Consider the following 20,850-nt stretch of genomic DNA (forward strand, 5'->3'; position numbering starts at 1 on the left):
TATACTTTCTGTCCTACTTGGGCATGCATGTCACACACTGCCATATAGAACAATGCTAGATTGTCAATTTGACAATGACATAACCAGGTACTCCATTGCATTTAAGAGAGATAACTCTACTGGAACTAGACAGGGGTAAGAGTTATCTAGTCACAACAAGCACATTTTCAGCCATGTGTACCATATTTTAAAAAAATCATAAAAAATACAAAATATGATCTAGATAGAAATTAACACAAACTCACATGTTGCCAAGAGGCTCAACATTTTTTTAAGCCAAACAGAAAGTACAACTCTTACATAATGCACCAATCACAGCTAGTGTTGTTCTTTAATTCTGAATACAATGTTCTATACACGTTAAGCTCCGCCCACCTGGACTTGCGCAATTGGTACCGTTATACCATAAGCCCACCTTGTGTTTAGTAGTCATCTGTGTATTTACTAGTAGGGCATGGTTGTTTTTACAGATTATTAAGCAATGCATCACTTTGACATGGACTTTGACATTTGCGCTGCTGAATCTGTTTCATTATTACCCTAAATGAAAACCATCTATAAATATTGGTCAAGTAGCTTATTCTGGAATAATAGCTATTTTGCAAACCGATTTTTCACTGAGCCACACTGAGGGTGACCTTTCGAAATCTAAAACAACATAAACAGGCCTCTTCCATAAATTACATACCATTTATTAACACAGTTTGGTCGAGGTTTGTGGTCGATAACTTAAATTATTATGCAAACAAATATTTAAAAATCATTCCATCGTTTACAATTACCTTGAAATGTTGATCCCCCAAAACAATAGCCTTCTTTCTTACATAAAATGCAAGTCATCCACAAAATTTGGTAAACGGACATGGTTGAAAACTGATATTGTTGTCCAGAAACTAGTTCTCTTATTTCAGTCTGAGTTTGACCTTTGACCTTATACTCCAAAATCGACAGTCACGTTCACCACGAAAATGCAAGATACTCCCAAAAGTATGACATGAATCTATGATGTAGACTTTTGTGCCGCAACCATTTTTCTTCTCCGAGTCACAGTGACCTTGCCCTTTTGACCTTTTAGAAACAGAAATATATATGCTAATTCCTTACTCCAATTGCAAGTCTTTTATAAAGTTCGGCCTGGATCTGTGATGATGTTATTTACTTTGGGTTTAACGTCATTTCTCAGCACAAGGGCTCCTAAATCAACATTTCTACCTTAAAGCAGGTACCTGTTATCCACAAGGGTAGAGCGTCCGCCTCGGATGCGGAAGGTCGTGGGTTCGATCCCAGGCCTAGTCTTTGTAACAAGATAACCGGGTGGGATATTTCGGATTAACAACAGAACACGTTTTGACGACACAGATATATGGTTTAATGTGGCGATTTATACGAGTAGTGGATTATGAAGATGTGTGCGTATTTATAATCCAAATATTGGATCTATTTAACAAAAAAACGCACAGTTTCAAAGATGGAAAAAATGTACAAATAAATTTAGGTCAGTAACCCTAAAATACAGGATAAATGATTTCACAAATGATTCAATAATGGAAAGATGAATATAGTTCACTCAAATAGTAAACAATGTAAGCGTTTACACATAGTAAAAAAAAAATGTATTCGCTCAGGTAGCGAAATTATGTCACTAAACAAGAACGGATATACAAATCTACCCTTCCAGTCCTGAATAATACACTGGGTCTTACTAACCCAAAATTAGCATACAGCTAAAAATACATGTGTGGAGATGCACTCCGTCACCCGTGCACCATATCCGCTCCACAGCTCCTCCGAATCAATTTCACAACCAATATAGACTCCGGACCCTCGGAATACAATGATCACTTGAAACATTAGACCCTCCGGACACTTGAAATATTAGACCCTCCGGACACTTGAAATATTAGACGCTCCGGACCCCCTGGTCCTTTGACGACTCTACAGCTGGGTCACCTTAGTCACTCTTGACACTCCGGACGCTAGACATTAGACGCTCCGGCACCTTAAACGCTCCGGACACACGGACGTTTCTACCCTCTGACAACACCGGACACCCCGGATATTCCTACCATCAAAACTCAGCTGAAAATATACCCGATACAGTGTACTAAACTTGATACAGACATAACGTAAGGACGTTATACATGGTAAGTTAAAAAGATTATATTATAATGGCAATTACAAAACAGAGGTTCAATAGTAACCTAACCCTGCTTGATAAGACAATAGTAAACAATTCTTTTAAAAAATGTAGCTTTACATTACCAATATAAGTCCTGCACTACGTCGCAACAAGAATACAAAATGCACGCATTATGGTATGTAAAGAAAACTATAACAAACATGCAAAGGAAAATATGGTAATACACTAGTTATCACTTAAAACCCAAAACATTACCTACCCCTACAGCTGGAGTTGTGCGAATCCTTTAAGCAGGCCGCTTGCTGACAAAACCATTAGTATTGTAAAGGTCCTTTACATGTAGTAACGTATTTATACCTTTAGAATTTTCGTTATTTTTTATCAAAGGCACCTTGCACGTGTGGCACAGGACGAATCGTTCTCACGATTTCGAAATACATAGACCATATCATAATCACCCTCGGGTATCGTTGTACAGAGAAAAAGAAACGAAACCCGAGTACATGTATTTAATTAACAACATTTACACCATTCCGTGACAGTCTTGCCAAAGACTTACAAAAATAGTACCAACAGCTGTTTCGCTTGGCGCTCAGCATTAAGAAGTTAGTGTTAGGACTGGTCGGCCTGGTATCAGTATAATGTGACTGGGTGGTAAATCATGCTACATGTCTGCGGCATGATGCCTCAGTGCTAGATATCACTATAAACTGTCACACTGCAGATATCGTAGCGATATGACTGAATTTTTTTAAAGCTACGTTAAAAATCCAAATCACACACACACACGCACACACACACACAGAGTAAATTATCCACAACGTAGATGGTGTAGAAGCCTAGATGCATTCAGTGAATAAAGGTTGACTATAATATTGGTCGATCCTTACGACATACGTGGCGGCTGATATGGCCTATATGCACAAACAGGCATGAGACACGTGCCGTTATTTCAAAGACTGCATATACCATCTAAAAAACTTCCTTATAATAACATTTATCACTTTTCTCATTTGAACCACCTCTGCTTTTTCCGCCAGACAGAAATATACACCGGATGTATATCGGCGCAGTAATTTACAGAACAGTATATATTGTGTTCTTCGCAAATAAGAAACCGCAATATGTTAGTATCACATCGGCTATTTCTGCCATTGAATTGACCTTAGGACTGACTGATAAGTTGGTAATGGAAAAATAAACAGTTGATGCATTCGCAACCTCTCGGTCAATTCTTGTTTTGTAAATAGCCAATCGACATACTTTCTAGGTATGATCCATATAACTTATCTCGAATATACGAACTAAACATTTCGTACTGCATTTTTCTTTTAAATAATTGCTGGACAAGATGGAGGTTATGTAACCTGGTCTAATAACGTTAGAGGTCAATATCGAGGTTTCTGTTTTAAACTTGCTTGTTAACCTTCCATTCCTTAAACCCGTTTATTTGATGTTACTGTAAATGTTTATATTATGTCTTTAACGGAAAATTGCGTTTAAAAGTATGGCCCACACAAACGGTATCGCAGTACCTGCTTGTGATATGCGTACGGAAGTGACGTATCACTACCAAAAGGAATTTTAAACGCATATAATACAGCGTAGAATCTGCAGACATAAATGTCCTTTGTGCGACCGACCATTTAAGAGGGGGTGGGGGGCTGCCTCTCGAATCTAGTTGTTTTAAAATATATTTTACCCAAACATACAAAATTTTTTTGTCATCTTATATAATGGGCATACAATTTTTTCTTTTTCTTTGTTTAGGTTTTCTTTATTTTCAAACACTTTACAGGCAGGAAAATAAAAAATATCCGGCCGCCCCCAAACCCACCCTTTAAATAATAGGTCCCTAAATTGATATTAATTGTTTATTAGTCTTCAGTAACTGACCTTTGTTATCATATTCAATCTCCAGTACACATCTCTGTGATTCTTTTGAATGCCGTCATATTATATTGAAAATAATTTTGCTTTTTGACGAAATTTAATTATATAAAAACTTGTAACTGGAAATTTCACGATGCAAAACTGTTATGTTTATGGCACGAATGTCTAACGTATGCATACAGTTCGAATTCATCGACAAAGAGAAGAGTAGGTTATAGGTCGACAATGATGAAATATGGTTCGTTAGCAATATTGCTGTAAAAACCCTATCACTATAAAAATCAGAACCATGGCAGGTCACGAGTATCGTTTAATAGATGACTAACCTCCAACCCTGAACTCACGCGTATACATGTTTATATTAGAAAATAGGCTGTTCATGTCTATTTAAATTAACTTTCGCATATGTTGAAAGTTGAAGGTTGAACAATTAAGGCTCTTTAATAAAAAGTAATTTTTTTTACATTACCTTTCACATATGTTGAAAGTTGAACAATAAAGGCACTTTAATGAAAAGTAACTTAATTAAAGCAAAACAAACTAACTCCAAAATTACAAGTGGAACTATTAAAAAGTTCAACTGTTCAACTGATTAGCAATCTCGAAGGGATGTTTAACTAATCAAATACGGTATTTGGTTGGCGTCATACATTCCTAACATACTATTTCACTCGAAACCCAATAATATTGTAATACTGGGACATGTACATATAGACTGTTAAAGCTGCCATACCGTATATCTGTCAGCTAACGACCGTGCTATGAAAGGTATTCTTTTGGACCACAATCATGGTAACGGCGTGTTTTCGAATGAAGAAAATAAACTATGTTTTAGAACAGATTTATTTAGAAAAATAAACTAACGCATTAGAAAGGCGTAATCAATAAATGACTGGTCATATGTGAAAAAATGTTGAAATCTTAGTACAGAATCATACTAAACATTTTATTTTTCATCCATCCATCAATCCGTCCGTCCGTTGATATATATATATATATATATATATATATATATATATATATATATATATATATATATATACACACAAACATTCATGCAACACACACGCACACACACACACACATACATACATACATACATACATACATACATACATACATACATGTTTGTTTACACAGACGTTCATTAATACGTGCATACCAGACAGAACGATGTGTATACAGGAGAAAACATACATACTTATATTGTGCTGATTGTGACGATTCAACTTTTGACATTTGGCACCTGCGGCAGATGACTAATTGCATTTTCTCGCAACCAACTGATGTTACCACATTTTCATCCCTTGTATTGACATTTCAGCTCGACCTTTCATCTCAGATGTTGTCGATGAAGCGCGAGCTGTGCCTACTGTATTATTCACATGTAACTATCTAGCCAAGCCGTGAAGAACGGTTTACCTAGCTATGATGTCGCATAATGCACCAAGAGATCAAGGTCGGAAATGATCTCTTCCTATCAATATATAACAACAACATAAACCCTGATCGCATTGAACATTATACGATGGCAAACCTAGCTTTATACAGTTCACGTTTAGCATGAATTAACACGAGGTTATATGACGTGTATTAAAAATCACATTTACTGCGAGAAAACTCACCTGATACCAAAACCAACTTTGAAAGTTTGTATTAAGTTCCGTGAAACGCGGTGCCTCGCATGAAAAGGTTGCTGTGGTAATGCCTGGAATGTGAGCATGTCTGGGTATAGAATTTTGCAATAACATTCTACAATTTCAGCCATATAAAGAATTTGATGCAGAAAATGTATGAATAAATATTTGTCACAAGACCTTAACATAACTTAGTCCGCCGGTAATGGAAACGCGATGACATTTTTTTTTCTCCCACTACTTAAATGAAAGACAAAACTCGCCTTTCCTGCATACTCCATGGATGACTTTCCGGGAGAAATTACAATCCTTTTTCAACGAGTGCATTTTTGTCATAGGATACCTGATTGCATAAAGATGAAACTAAAGCTATCAATTGCAGAATATGCAGTTAAGTTGCTGAAGAGATCAAATGACGCATATCAGTTGTAATCAAACGATGGGAAAGGAGGTGGCACACCAAAACAAAATGATCTGCATTGGTTGTTGTTGTTGTTGTAGGATTTAACGCCATTTTTCAGCACACGATAGGTTATACATGGCGGCCAGTATAAATGGTGGAGGAAGAACCCGGGGAAAAAACCCGGGAAGAATCACCGACCCACGAGAAGCTACTGGCAAGCTTTCTCACAATCCCACATTGGCCGAATCCGAGACTCGAACCCACGCAGACAGAGGTGAGATGGCAATGATCCGTAACGGAAAGCTCTTTAGACCACTCGGCCACTCGGGGTCCCGATTTGCATTGGTAATGATCAAGACAAACTAGCCATTCGGAAGACAGCATAATGACTTCACATCTAGTATTTCAAGAGAATGCTCCGCCCACTAATTTGTAATGTTATTCAAAATCTTATTTTTTTCATGGACAAAAATCTTAGTAGTTATAAAGATCTGTTCCTCTTATAGAGCCAACACTGGGTGGGTTGCCACCTGGTAGTGAAAACGTTTGTCCGGCGACAAAACTATATATTGTATAGATGCAATCAGGTAAACATTTATACTTTGTTATATGATAATATAGGTCAGTAGATCAATGAAATCTTAGCTATGCTGAGATGATTAGCATCTACCAAGCACATCCAAGAGATACATAATTGTAACATAGCGCTTGAACAGACTAGACACTCGTTTCCGGTAGAGTGAAAACATTTGCTTTCCTCTGGTCTTATCCTTCATCTTGCCTTAACGTTTTCTGATTCATAGAACTTCTTAAAATGAATCTTGAAAGATTCTGCAAATAAATTGTAGCTTGTCATTAGCTATACACATTTAGTTTCAAAGCAAAAATAGAAAGCTAGAAGGATTTTTCAATATCAAAATCAACGGCCTCAACGAATAAAAATTGAGTCAGAGTCGATCACATACTCGAATCAGTCAGATAGTCGTATTTGATACGTTGCATGTCAGTGATGACATAGTAAATTATGGATATGCGTTAGTTTTGAACGATTTACTAGACCATGGTCGTCTTAAAAGATGTCTCGTTCTTATCTAGGTAGCCAAGTTGTTTTATGGTTTTATACTGATCTGGAATCTCCATCATCACGTGAAGGGCAAAGGTAGTTTCCGGTCTTCGCGACTTGCCAGTCACTTTATGATAATTCACAAACTGAAAATTATCAAATGTCCTTCTGGGTAAATGGTTGTCAAAATCCTCCATTGTATCCCAGGGACCATCTCCTACTCCAATCACAACTATGCTCATCGGGTAATTGGAAGCTTCTACAATTGCCTCAATTGTAGGATCCTCTTCGTTAATTTGTCCGTCTGCAATGATTAATAGTATATGGTACTTGTTCAATTTTTTTACAATTTCAATACTTTTGTGTATCAAAGGTGCAAAGTTTGTTGGTCCACTAAGATGAATTTTTGTCGCTATGTCGTTGTATTTCAAAAGCACCTCAGAAAATCCGTCACACGGAGTGTCGTCTGGACAAAAAGAAAACACACTTTCACCACCTGTTGTAACATCCCCAAATCCAAACGCAGGAATTTGTTTGTCGTCATCGAAAGGTTCCAAGGTACTTCCCATTATGTGAATCACATTTTGATATGGATTGTATATTTTATTTCCCACAATCTTGTGCAGACTGTTTCCGCCGAAGGTTTTCCTACCTTGCCACTCATTACTGGCTGTAAAATCTACGCCAACGATTAATCCACAGTTCTCAAGTCCGGCTTTCTTGCACGCCTGACTCACTTCCTGGAAACTAGTGAAATGGTCCTCTATAGCATAGAAGTACCTGAATAATAATAATAATAATAATAATAATAATAATAATAATAATAACATTAATAATAATATGAAGAAGAAGAAGAAGAAGAAGAAAGGAAAAAAAAGAAGAACAAGAAGAAGATGATGAAGAACAGACCATCTCCTGTTTCTATATATTTTTCATAGAATAAATGTTATTTATTATAATATTCTAGAAACAGATGTGAAAGTAGAACGTTTCATAAAAAAAGACAGATTATTTGTACAGCTAACTACTATTTTATGGAAAGAAAATGAATCAAAATATAGTCAGTTACTACTGCAACAGATTTTGTGAGTGTCCATCTAAACCTGCCGAAAGAGATAAGTCTAAAGGACTAATCAACAGAAAGAGGCAATCACGATAGGACTAACTGACAGAAAGAGGCAATCACGATAGGACTAATTGACAGAAAGAGGCAATCACGATAGGACTAATTGACAGAAAGAGTCAATTACGATAGGACTAATTGACAGAAAGAGGCAATCACGCTAGACTAACTGACAGAAAGAGGCAATCACGATAAGACTAATCGACAGAAAGAGGCAATCACAATAGGACTAAGGTCAACACATGTAATAATCACTGCTAAAGAAAATTATTTACACTTGTATTAGCGTAGTGATATTGTCCTATGAACCTGCTGACATTCTGAAATAAGCTACTACAGAATAGCTACTGCTTTTACTCTACTATAACGTTCTTGTAGTGTAAATAAAGGTGTACTGTAAATGAAGGTGTACAATAAAGGTAAAATAAAAAGCACACACCTGTTGTTGTTGTTCTTCTCTATACCTAGCATGGACAGTATGGATGGCTGCTTGTACAGACGGTTTCTTCGGCGTGACACTACCTTGGCCTGTTCTGTGTCTTTTTCCTCCTTTTTCTCAAACATCCAGAATAGGAACATTCCTGCTATGTTTGCTAGAACGTACATTATGAACGCCATCACCATCATGATCATCGTACATTAGGATATCTATTACTCTCGCTTAATAATGTGTTCTCTGTAATATAAAAAATAAAAACTACATAAATTCAAGCTAACTTGAATGTAGGATCGTAGTTTGCGCTGACTATAACAATATACAAGTGAAGTCTGGCAATACCTTCATTTGGAATACTAGGTTTTACACATACAAATCCGAGGTCATCCCAGTCACCATACCTCAAATAAAACAACATAAATAATGACTCGATAATATTTTTTCTCAAAAAATATATGACATTGATCATTCTCAGAAACATTGTTTTAGACCATCATGAACTGAAATAATAATACCTTTTCTTTTATACCATTTTTGGCTTTAAAAATATCATTCCTTGGCCGCCGTGTGTCATGTAATGAAGGCAGGACAGTGTTGCTTATTGGTTATATGCGCCATATTTATGGTTTATGATGTGCATTTTAAGGAACATTTTATAAACTAAAGACATACTCATGTATGCAATATTACATTTTACGTATTTTTAAACTCGTATGATGTCATAGTTCGTGACGTATTGAAAGACATTATTTTTTGGGGAGGTGGGGTCAAAATTCATTGTAATGTACGGAAAGAAATATCCTCTAATTTTAAATATAATACCAGAGTAAGTAGTTGTTGTTGCTGTTAAAGGGTTTAAAGCCATTTTTCAGCACAAGATAGGCTATTCATGGCGGCCAGTATCAATGGTGGAGAAAGAACCCGAGAAAATCCCGGAAAGAACCATCGACTCACGAGAAGCTACCGGCAAGCTTTCTCGCATACATACATTGGCCAAACCCGAGACTTGAACCTACACAGACAGATGTTAGATGGCAGTGATCCATAACGTTGAACGCTTTAGACCACTCGGTCACTCCTTTTCCCCCCGCCCCATAAGTACAAAAAAATTCAAAAATAAAAAAGACCAAATTATTGTTAGACTATACGTTAGATCGTATGTAATTTGCCAGCAACAGGACTTCTGCAGCAGCGGTGATTTAGTGGTTAGTGTAGCGTCCGGACTCGCAACCAGAAAGACCCAAGTACGAGTCCCGTAATCGGATCAATCTGGGACGGTTACTATAACATGACACTGGACAAGATACCCTAATCAATTTCCTCGGATCAATATATCCTTCATGTGTTGCTGGTATTTCCAGAACCAAACAAACAGAACCAACTATAATGTATCTAACTAGACTGAAATTGTTTTCCAAACTTGAATAGTTTCTATTCGCATTAAAAGTAAATTGACACGGTTTAAACTTGATTATCGAACTTTTCGGGGTACATGGCAATATTTCAGAGAGTTTGATTCTTCTGTCTTGATTTATCTAAAAATTAAAATTTGTGGTTAGTGTACAGTCCAGATTCGCGACCAGAAAGGTCCGAGTGTGAATCCCGTAATCGAATCAATGTGGGACAGTTGCTATGGCATGACCCTGGACAAGATACCCTGATCACTTTCCTCACATCAATATATCCTTCATGTGTTGCTGGTGTGTGTGTGTGTGATTTGGATTTTTAACGTAGCTTTAAAACAAATTCAGTCATATCGCTACGATGTCTGCAGTGTGGCAGTCTATAGTGATGTCCAGCACTGGGGCATCATGCCGTAGACATGTAACATAATGTCCCACCCAGTCACATTATCCTGACACCAGACCGACCAGTCCTAACACTAACTTCTTAATGCTGAGCGCCAAGCGAGGCAGCTGTTAGTACCATTTTGGTATGACTCGGCCGGGGACCGAGGATCGAACCCACAACCTCCCGCTTCCGAGACGGACGCTCGAACCATTAGGCTACCGGAGCGGTACATCAAATAGTAGCTATCCATTTCACTGTAGTTAGAACATGTCAGAACAGCTTAGAAAAATACACGCTCACAAACAAATCTATACAGATTTTGTGTGCGTGCGTGTGTATGTGTGTTGGCAACAAATTTCCTACCCTCCATGGACACAATAACCTTCAAGTCCAAACGACCAAGATCGATTTCTAAGTAAACTCGTCTCCTTCCGTCCATCCAGAGCTATAATGTAGCAGAAAAATGTGCACGTGCGCTGTACTCTGCATGTCGGACTGGTGAAGGCCAATAAGCAAATTCGATGAATAGGTTGAAACAAATTATTGCTCGTTTCCTTTTGGATTATATATGCTGTTTAAAAAGTGTCATTTTGCATGATTGGCGGCTGTTTACCTTACGCACTTAATTAAGCATGCTGCGATAAAGTAAAGGGGACACGATACCAGATTCTGCCCTATCGCTGAGCAGCATGCGCGTCTGCCATCTGGCGATGGTGATTACTATACAGTTTTGGATATTATCACTATGCTTTCCAGCTGGATGACGTGTGTGTGTTTGTTTGCGTTGAGCACGAAAGAAGAAGTTCCAACATCTCGCCTCTTTACTTTGTTTTGAAACATGGCTAGTGACAATGGTATGTCTGTCTGTCTGTCTGTATGTATGTATGTATGTATGTATGTATGTATGTATGTATGTATGTATGTTTGTGTGTTTGTGTGTGTAGAATTAATTGTAATTTGAACTAAGATTACATTCCCCATAAAAGTGTATTAAAGGGTACTTTCTCCTCACCGAAGTTCATCAGTTTTGAAAATGCATATATTTTGAAAGTTTCTCAAACTCTTCAGTTTCGGATGTAAGTAAATATTACATATATTCTTCAATCTAATAATGCCTTAGTGAAAGTGATCTTAATGTAAGCACTTTGATTATATCATTTAAAGCAAGAGTCCCTCGGAGGGACTGACACTGAATTTGGCACAAATAATTTGCAGGAATTCAAGACAAATCCATTTAATCCTCTTAACTGCTGAAACTGGAAACCATCTCTGATATGCTTTATCCATAACAGGATTTTCAAATTAGTTGCTAGATCAGTTTGCATCGTTTTCATTTAAGACCGACTATGCATCAGAAGAACTCCTCTGATGGCCTTATGTCAAAAAAGACGTTCCATTTAATAGGAGTAGAGACAAGTTGATTTCAAGATAGCTTTCATTATGGCTATATCGAACGTCAAATCAGTGGCATTTTACTTATGAACCAAGAAGACATTACCAAACGTCTTTTAGTGAAATTCCCATTGAGTGATAATAGCAAGATTTTTCAAGTTGGTTGCAATGGTTGCCATATTGGATGCAAGATTAGCACAATTTCCATTTAGGACTAACTGGACACCATATGAAGATTTTTGGTGAAGCACAATGGGAATATGACCAGCCATATAGAAGAAGTAGCGGTAGTAAGATTTTCAAGATGACCACTGTTATGGTTATATTGAAGGTCAGATTTGAAAATGTTCATTTACGACGAACCAGACATCATATGAAGTCTTTCAATCGAAACCCCTACTGATATAACCATTCAATTCAAGAGCAACAGTGACAACAAAATTTTCAAGATGGCCAATCTAGCCACAATATTAGATGTCTGAGCAGCACCATTTTTATTTATATCCAACCAGACATCATAAGAAGTCTTTTCATAAAACCGCATGCTGATTCTACTCTCCATTCGGGGCGAGTAGCGATACCAAAATGTTGAAGATGGTCACTCTGCCAGCCATGTTGGATGTTAGAGCGACTTTAGTTTCATTTAGGATCAGCTAGACATCATAATCAGAGTTCTGGTGAAACTATACGTCAATATGACTTTTCTTTGAGGAGGAGTTCCCATAACAATATTTTCAAGATGACTGGTGCGGCGGCAACATTGGACCCCAGATCAGACCACTTTCAATTGGGACAACGAGACATCACAAATGTTTTTTTTTTAGTGAAAACCCTTGAAATTTGCCTGAAGTAGAATGTGTGTATTCAGTAAGCAGGTTAAGAGAAATGATCACTTACTGGTCAAAAACAGGTCCATTTGAGAAGTAAGGAACCGATCCACTTGCATGTGACTACAGTTTAATTCCATTCAAATGTTTTATACAACATTTATACAAATTCAAAGCTAGAAAGTAAACCAATATGTCTGCGATTCAGACAGACCGATGACGCGACTGATTAGTATATATATCTAGGCCTGGCGCGGTTACGTACGTGGGGATATTTTAAAAAGGTTGTACATATCCTTCATAAAACGCTAAATACCTAATTTTCTTTCCATAAAATAAACAAATTGAAATAATGTAGTAAGCACAATCCCACATAAATGCTTTGTTCCTAGTCGGGGGAAAGAATCCGTTTGATACGGTGTAGGAACATACATCTCGGCCTGACAGCCTCGACACCTTCCTACGCCGTATCAAATTCGTATATAGTTTTTTCTGTCTAAAACACCATGATTGATGGTTTGGCCGTGTTGCAAAGGCTAGATATTTTGTCTGTATGGTATAGTAAAGTATATTACCGTATCATGCTACGTGAATACAAGCAATAATGTCTGAGAAACTAAACCATAAAAGGTTAACGCAGGTCACTGAGTATAAAATATAGGTCGAAATTACGTAATTTTGACTGAAGAGTATAATACTCATCGTGATGCATTATCTTATCATCTCACATCACTCGTGAAGCAATAGTTCTGACAGACTGAACTAAACGCAGCATTTCGTATTACGTCAAACGGATGGATAGACACATCATAAATAAACAGCTGGTCATAAATGGCACAAACCCTCAGTAGATATCCCTGTACTAGAAAAAGTTACCTTCTTTTAGTAAGTTGTTGCAGTTGTTGTAGGGTTTAACGCCATTTTTCAGCACACGATAGGCTGTACATGGCGGCCAGTATTAATGGTGGAGGATGAATCCGGGAAATCCCCGGAAAGAACAACCAACCCTCGAGAAGCTACTGGCAAGCTTTCTCACATACCCACATTGGCCGAATCCGAGACTCGAACCTACGTAGACAGAGGCGAGATGGCAGTGATCCGTAACGGAGAGCGCTTTAGACCATTCGGCAACTCGGGTCCCCTCTTTTAGTAAGAAAATTTATTCCTATAACTAGAAAGTGATTATTTACCTTTTAGGGGGTGATTCCTTTTATTTTATTTAGAAAAAGATTCCAGGCAACCCAATGGCTATAAAAGATATTCATGTTGTGATTTGTAGGGGAAAAAAGTGCTACAGCGCATTTATATCAACCATATTTGTTCAAAACAAATTATCTTCAGGTACAACACCAAATATATTCTGGTTCGAAAGAAAATCTAAAAGCCGCTAACCCACCCACACACTCCCCCATACTATTCAATGGTCAGTTCATTATCTGGATTGTCACGTTTTTTCAAAATTCATTTGTTCTAGCAAGCCCAAAAATTCGTCATAGTAGATTTCTACTGGCATACAAAACTAACCAATAAATTTGGAATTTTTTTTGCATGGCCTACTTACAAAATGTTTTGCGTACCTGTTTATATTTTGTTAGGCAATATGTGCACTCCCTCTACGTAGATGACGGCCATTTATTTCATAGTCTGACTTCATATTAGCAGGCATATTGTGGTGCCACGGTCATGACACTTAAGAGATATTTCTGAGAAACGTGTTGGTACATTCCCGTACTTGAAAGGGGTGGGTCGGGAATTTCCAATTGGAAAAAGGTTGTAAAATCATCCGATATAGAAAACATGTTAATATTAAATGTTTCTAAGTAAACTGCTTTGTACATGCAAACTAGCGCATTCATATGTAATAAATATTGATAATGAAGTAGAAGTGATACTCAACAGATTACACATTTCTGTCTGGACTCTACCAGGATTGACACAGTTGATATCATGTCTTGAATACATGACTTATTTATGCCTGGGGTAGCTTACCCTCAACAGAGGTCAGTTCACAGGTGACAGCTTGTAAATAATAGTATGTGTACATATTTGTAAGACACAGAATGTAACTAATAGTATGTATACACATTTGTATGACACAAAATGTAACTAATAGTGTGTGTACACATTTGTATGATACAAAATGTTACTAATAGTGTATGTACACATGTGTACAATATAAAATGTAACTAATAGTATGTGTATACATTTGTACGATGCAAAATGTAAATAATAGTGTATGTACACATTTGTACGAGACAAAATGTAACTAATAGTGTGTGTACACGTTTGTATGATACAAAATGTAACTAATAGTGTATGTACACATTTGTACGAGACAAAATGTAAATAATAGTATGTGTATACATTTGTACGATACAAAATGTAAATAATAGCGTATGTACACATGTGTCGATAATAAAATATAATAATAGTATATGTACACATTTGTACGATAACAAAATGTAAATAATAGTATGTGTACACATTTGTATGACACAAAATTTAACTGCCAGGAAATGCAATAATTCCACGTGTGCCGTGAGTACTTCTGACCACATAAATATAAAAGACAATTCTGACCACATAGATATAAAAGACAAGTCTGACCACATAGATATAAAAGACAATTCTGACCACATAGATATAAAAGACAATTCTGACCACATAGATATAAAAGACAATTCTGACCACATAGATATAAAAGACAAAGAATGAAAGAAAAGAAAAAGAATTAGTTGCTTAGTCACAATTTTGAAACTTTGTTCAAGTTGCAAAATGTTTTACTGAAGTGAGTGTTATAACAGGACTATGTAATACATATACTATACGTTTTACCTTTCGACTTGTAATATCTTCAATACTGGAACTGTAACATTCGATCGGTATGTACTTAAAATGAACCATATATAATATAAAAGATCAAATTCAAACTACACCAATAAAGCAAACACCGCATATTCACTTATTATAAATGCGTCCCTAATGCAAAAGAAGCCCAAACACGTGAAAGATTAAAACAAAACGAAGCGCAGGTATGTGTTCCGGTTCGAAAACAACTTCCAAGACTCCCCCACCCACACACCTGCAGAAAATTAAACGTTCAGGATCGCAGTACACCAAGTTCTTCGTGGCTTTAGTCATCAATGCGTTAATATCAGGGAATTTCCATGACTGACTTCTGTCATGCATGCGTTACTATCAGGTGATTTCCATGACTGTCTTTAGTCACCCATGTGTTACTATCAGGCAATTTCCATGATTTGCGTGTAGAGCATTAACCCACCATAGGATGCAAAATAGACTGATTATAATCTAAACCAAAAAACAATCTTACTACTGTGAATAAATATATTATACGGTGTGTGTGTGTGTGCGTGCGTGCGTGCGTGCGCGCGCGCGCGAGTGTGTGTGTGTGTGTGTGTTTAAATTAAGCTTACAACAAAAGTTACCTTTTATTTTTCTCCCGATTCTCATAAACTGAAGTTAGTATATATGGTCCATTTACATAATACATAGGAATATAATATTTAGAAATTACTTAGATGACGTCTCAGCGTTACTGCGGTGGACGGTAAGAGATATTGGAAATGTGAACGGCAATGATAAATTCAAATATTTTTTTTTACTTCAACAAAACTGAGCACAGTTTCACATATATTTTATCACTTTGTCTATAAGAATGTTTTAACATTGCTTTTAATAATCATTTAACTGGTTTTCATAAACTGAGTAATACTGAGTATTGTCCACATTGAGTATGTAATGATTCCATCCCGGGTCCGATCCAAATGATGAGTCATTAGTAAATCAAATTCCATATTGAGTTCGCTAATTTTTGTTTGCTGTCGAAGTGTGTTAACCTTTTGTACATTTCTCATTGTGAATGATCAACGCAGTGATTACACAACTTCAGGTTCTAATAATAGAACGACCTTTCACTGATATTACAGTTATTTTCAAACAGAAGTTCGGTATCTTGCTACTTGTTCCGTTGGAATATAATAGAGAGATTGTTGTTCTAGGGTTTAACGCCATTTTTCAGCACAAGATAGGCTATACATGGCGGCCAGTATAACTGGTGGAGGAAGAACCCTGGAAAACCCAGGGAAGAACCACCGACCCACGAGAAGCTACTGGCAGGCTTTCCCACGTACCCACGCTAGCCGAGCCTTGGACTCCAACCCACGCAGACAGAGGTGAGATGGCAGTGATCCGTAACGGTGAGCGCTTTAGACCACTCGGCCACTCGGGGCTAATAGAGAGATTAAAACCAATGCATACATACAAACCAAACACTTGTAAAAATGGTACTAGCAACTGCCCCGCTTGGTGCTCGGCATTAAGAGGTTTGTTTTAGGACTGGTCGGCCTGGTGTCAGGATAATGTTGTTGTTGTTGTTGTAGGGTTTAACGCCATTTTTCAGCACGAGATAGGCTATACATGGCGGCCAGTATTAATGGTGGAGGAAGAAACCGGGAAATCCCAGGAAAGAACCACCGACCCTCAAGAAGCTACTGGCAAGCTTTCTCACATTGGCCGAATCCGAGACTCGAACCCACGCAGACAGAGGTGAGATGGCAGTGATCCGTAACGGTGAGCGCTTTAGACCACTCGGCCACTCGGGGCCCCGTCAGAATAATGAGACTGGGCGGGACATAATGCTGTCTGCGGCATGATGTCCCAGTACTGGACATAACTTTAAACTGCAACACTGCAGATATCGTGGCGGTATGACTAAAATTGTTAAAGCTACGTTAACAATATAATTCACATCACAACACAAATACAAAGATTGCCTATGAAAATGAAGTCACAAAAGGAACAAATTAATCGGAGTTTCCCAATCAATAGATAAAATATAGACCAATGAACCAGAAATGTAAAAAAAAGTCTTTCACAATACCTAGGTAATTCATTATAATAGCGCACGGCCCTAATTCTAAAAAAAGGAAATAATGAAGGCAATCAATTTAGTACAATATTCATCTTCAAAAACCAAGGATCGGCGAGGACTGAAGTGAATCAGCCAGCCTTGGCCAACAAAGAAGGTCATTATTACAATGATCACTGAGGGTCATGTTGCTGTTGTTGTTGTACGGTTTGACGCCATTTTTCATCACAGCATAGGCTATACATGGCGGCCAGTATAACTGGTAGAGCAAGAAACCTGGAGAACCATGGGAAGAACTACCGACCCACGAGAAGCTACTGGCAAGCTTTCTTATGTATCCACGTTAGCCGAGCCTGAGACTCGAACCCACGCAGAGGTGAGATGGCAGTGATCCAGAACGGTGAGCGCTTTAGACCACTCGGCCACTCGGGGCCCCCACTGAGGGTCAAATTCAATGAACCCAAAGGTAAAAGTGTGTTCGAATATCACGTAACATAAGAATAGTTTATTATTCTTGACCGGCAAAACCGATGGTCACCATATTTACAACTGTTTTCTTTTAAGATTAATTTTTAATATTTACATATTTCATTTTAAGAGGTATAGCCTAACACTCTGTGACATGACAACTCTACTACCACCACCACTACTACTACTACTACTAATTACTATGATGATGTTGATGATGATGATGATTATTATTATTATCATTATTATTATTATTAGTATTATTATTATTATTATTATTATCCAAGGTAAAATAATTAGCTACAGCAAGTTCACATGGTGATCCTGCAATTAAAACAAATATTCTACAAATATATACGTAATTAGTAAATGAAAATTTCAAAGTTAACATTTACCACATAAAGAATACAAATAGAATAAAAGTTAATACAAATTATGCAATGTTAACATTCTGGTATCACATAGATAAATTACACGTACCAAAATCCAGGATTTCTCATTGAAACATCTATATAGGAATAATTTCCGAAAAGCTAAAACATTTGGTTCTTGTTTAGTATCATACCACAAACTATTCATAAAAATATACCGTTGAAAGAAAGCAATTTATTATAATACGTTCCTCGATATCAATTATTGATTTTACTCGACCGCGTACTGCTTGCGCTAATATTATTGTCAAACGTATAAAAAAAAAAAAAAAAAAATTTAGGTCAATTTGGTGCTAAATTTTGAAGACGATGAAAATAAGAACAACTTTTCTAAAGGAATATAATCATTAATTGGCATCCATATAAAAGTGTTGAAAAGGAATTATGTAGATGTTAAACTATATTTGACATTTAAAATCACCCTGATTACTCAGCTATGCAAGCTGTATAGTCCCTGCATGTAAGAGGAATTGCGAGGATCTTTTAATATAGTACAGGAACAGATCAAATGCGGAAGAAGAAAAAATCTGCATTGTACACTTTTCGGATCAACTGATCTGACACAAACATCTAACCTTTTCTTAAAATTCCCAATTTCTTACATAAAGAGTGTTCAAAGTTGTAGGACCAGGATAAAGTATTATCAGTGAGGATACGTACAAATTTGGTACATTTCACAGTTTCAATTTTTGTATCATTTAATGTAACTTCTAAGTTGAATCTTCTACATTTGGCTGTATATAGAAGATATGCGTTAGGTGGGTTTTCGGAAATTTAAGCGAGTAAATAGTCGAACATTCATTTCATAGCTTGCTGTCTACAATGCTAATATCTGTCATCGGCACACACTTAATAAATTACATACATACATACATACATACATACATACATACATACATGCATGCATACATACGAAAAAAAAGAGGTCTTAGAATTTATCCTGTGGCATATGTTATATATATCTCATACATACATACATACATACATACATACATACAAACGAAAAAAGAGCTCTTCGAATTTATCCTGTGGCATATATATATATATATATATATATATATATATATATATATATATATATATATATATATATATATATATATATATATATATCTATATATATATTTAATCCCCCACTATGACAATATTGGAATTATATTTCAATTTACAATGTAAAAATACAATATGTAACTACAGGCTGTCCAGAAAGAGTTTGTAAAAAGGACGATTCCGCACTTATGTGTGAAGTCTGGATGATAATCCATATTTCCAGAAACCTGATAAGAACCTTGGTTGAAATAAAACAAAAGTAACCGATGGTACATGGCATGGCATGGCATGCATGACATATTTCCTTTTTGTATCCCTCGACTCCCCCGATCATCAATTACAAACGAAATATTGGAAAGAAATTAAGTCGTAAATGCAGCATACTGAAAGAAATATCAAGCTTAAAAATCCAATTTCGAAGATAAAAATCTATACTCTTGGCCAATTTCCCCAACGAAACGAATTCAGAAAACCCCGTGTCATTCGGAGATATTCGTAAACGAAGCCATTCTGTAACACGCGTTCCAAGTCAAATGCGTGTGTCGATAGCTATAGAATAAGGCCTGCTTAGAGCTTTGCCTTCTACAAAACACGAAATGTTGCGGACAAAAGCTTCGTGCTTACGGCACAATATTAAATGCGTTCAGTTTACTGGAACATAGAGATTACATTACAGACCTGTTGAGGGCTGTCAAAAATTTATTGCAACATAGAGTTTGCCTTTATTTACATGTCGCGGGCTGTCAACTATTTACTGGAACATAGAGTTTGCCTTAAGTTACAGAACTGTTGAGGGCTTCAACAATTTACTGTAACATAGAAATTGCATTACAGACCTGTTGAGGGCTGTCAACAATATACTGGAACATAGAGATTGCCTTATAGATCTGTTGAGGGAAGTCAACAATTTACTGGAACATAGAGATTGCCAAACAGACCTGTTGAGGGCTGTCAGCAATGTACTGGAACATAGAGATTACATCACGAACATGTTGAGGGCTGTCAACAATGTACTGGAACACAGAGATTGCCTTATAGAACTGTTGAGGGCTGTTAGCAAGGTACTGAAACATACAGATTGCCTTGCAGACCTGTTGAGGGCTGTCAGCAAGGTACTGGTTTATAGACATTGTACCACTCACCTGTTGGCGGTTGTCAACAATTTACTGGAACATAGAAATTGCATTACAGACCTGTTGAGGGCTGTCGACAATGTACTGGAGCATAGAGATTGCCTTACAGACAAATTGAGGGCTGTCAAGAATGTACTGGAACATAAAGATTGCCTTACAGACCTGTTGAGGG

At 36.9% G+C, this 20,850-nt stretch overlaps 1 protein-coding gene across 6 annotated transcripts in view; it reads right to left on the reverse strand.

Annotated features, from left to right (window-relative positions):
* Nucleotides 1-4,858: 4,858 nt before the first annotated feature.
* The window catches only part of LOC149777543 (uncharacterized), a 77,423-nt gene continuing 61,431 nt past the window's right edge, over nucleotides 4,859-20,850 (reverse strand). For 5 of the 6 annotated variants that reach the window (XM_089942137.1, XM_089942140.1, XM_089942142.1 and 2 more), the window contains 2 exons: nucleotides 8,699-8,935; nucleotides 4,859-7,916 (listed from right to left, as the gene is read on the reverse strand). In XM_089942137.1, the coding sequence (XP_089798263.1) occupies nucleotides 7,127-7,916; nucleotides 8,699-8,892 (984 nt within the window). In that variant the 5' untranslated portion in view covers nucleotides 8,893-8,935 and the 3' untranslated portion in view covers nucleotides 4,859-7,126. Of the gene's footprint in view, nucleotides 7,917-8,698; nucleotides 8,936-13,581; nucleotides 14,071-20,850 lie in introns of those variants that run through there. The other variant, XM_089942141.1, reaches the window with a different exon arrangement.

Source organism: Sinohyriopsis cumingii, chromosome 18 (genome assembly GCF_028554795.1).
Source record: "Sinohyriopsis cumingii isolate HCF-2022 chromosome 18, ASM2855479v2, whole genome shotgun sequence".
In the NCBI taxonomy this organism is placed as follows: Eukaryota; Metazoa; Mollusca; class Bivalvia; order Unionida; family Unionidae; genus Sinohyriopsis; species Sinohyriopsis cumingii.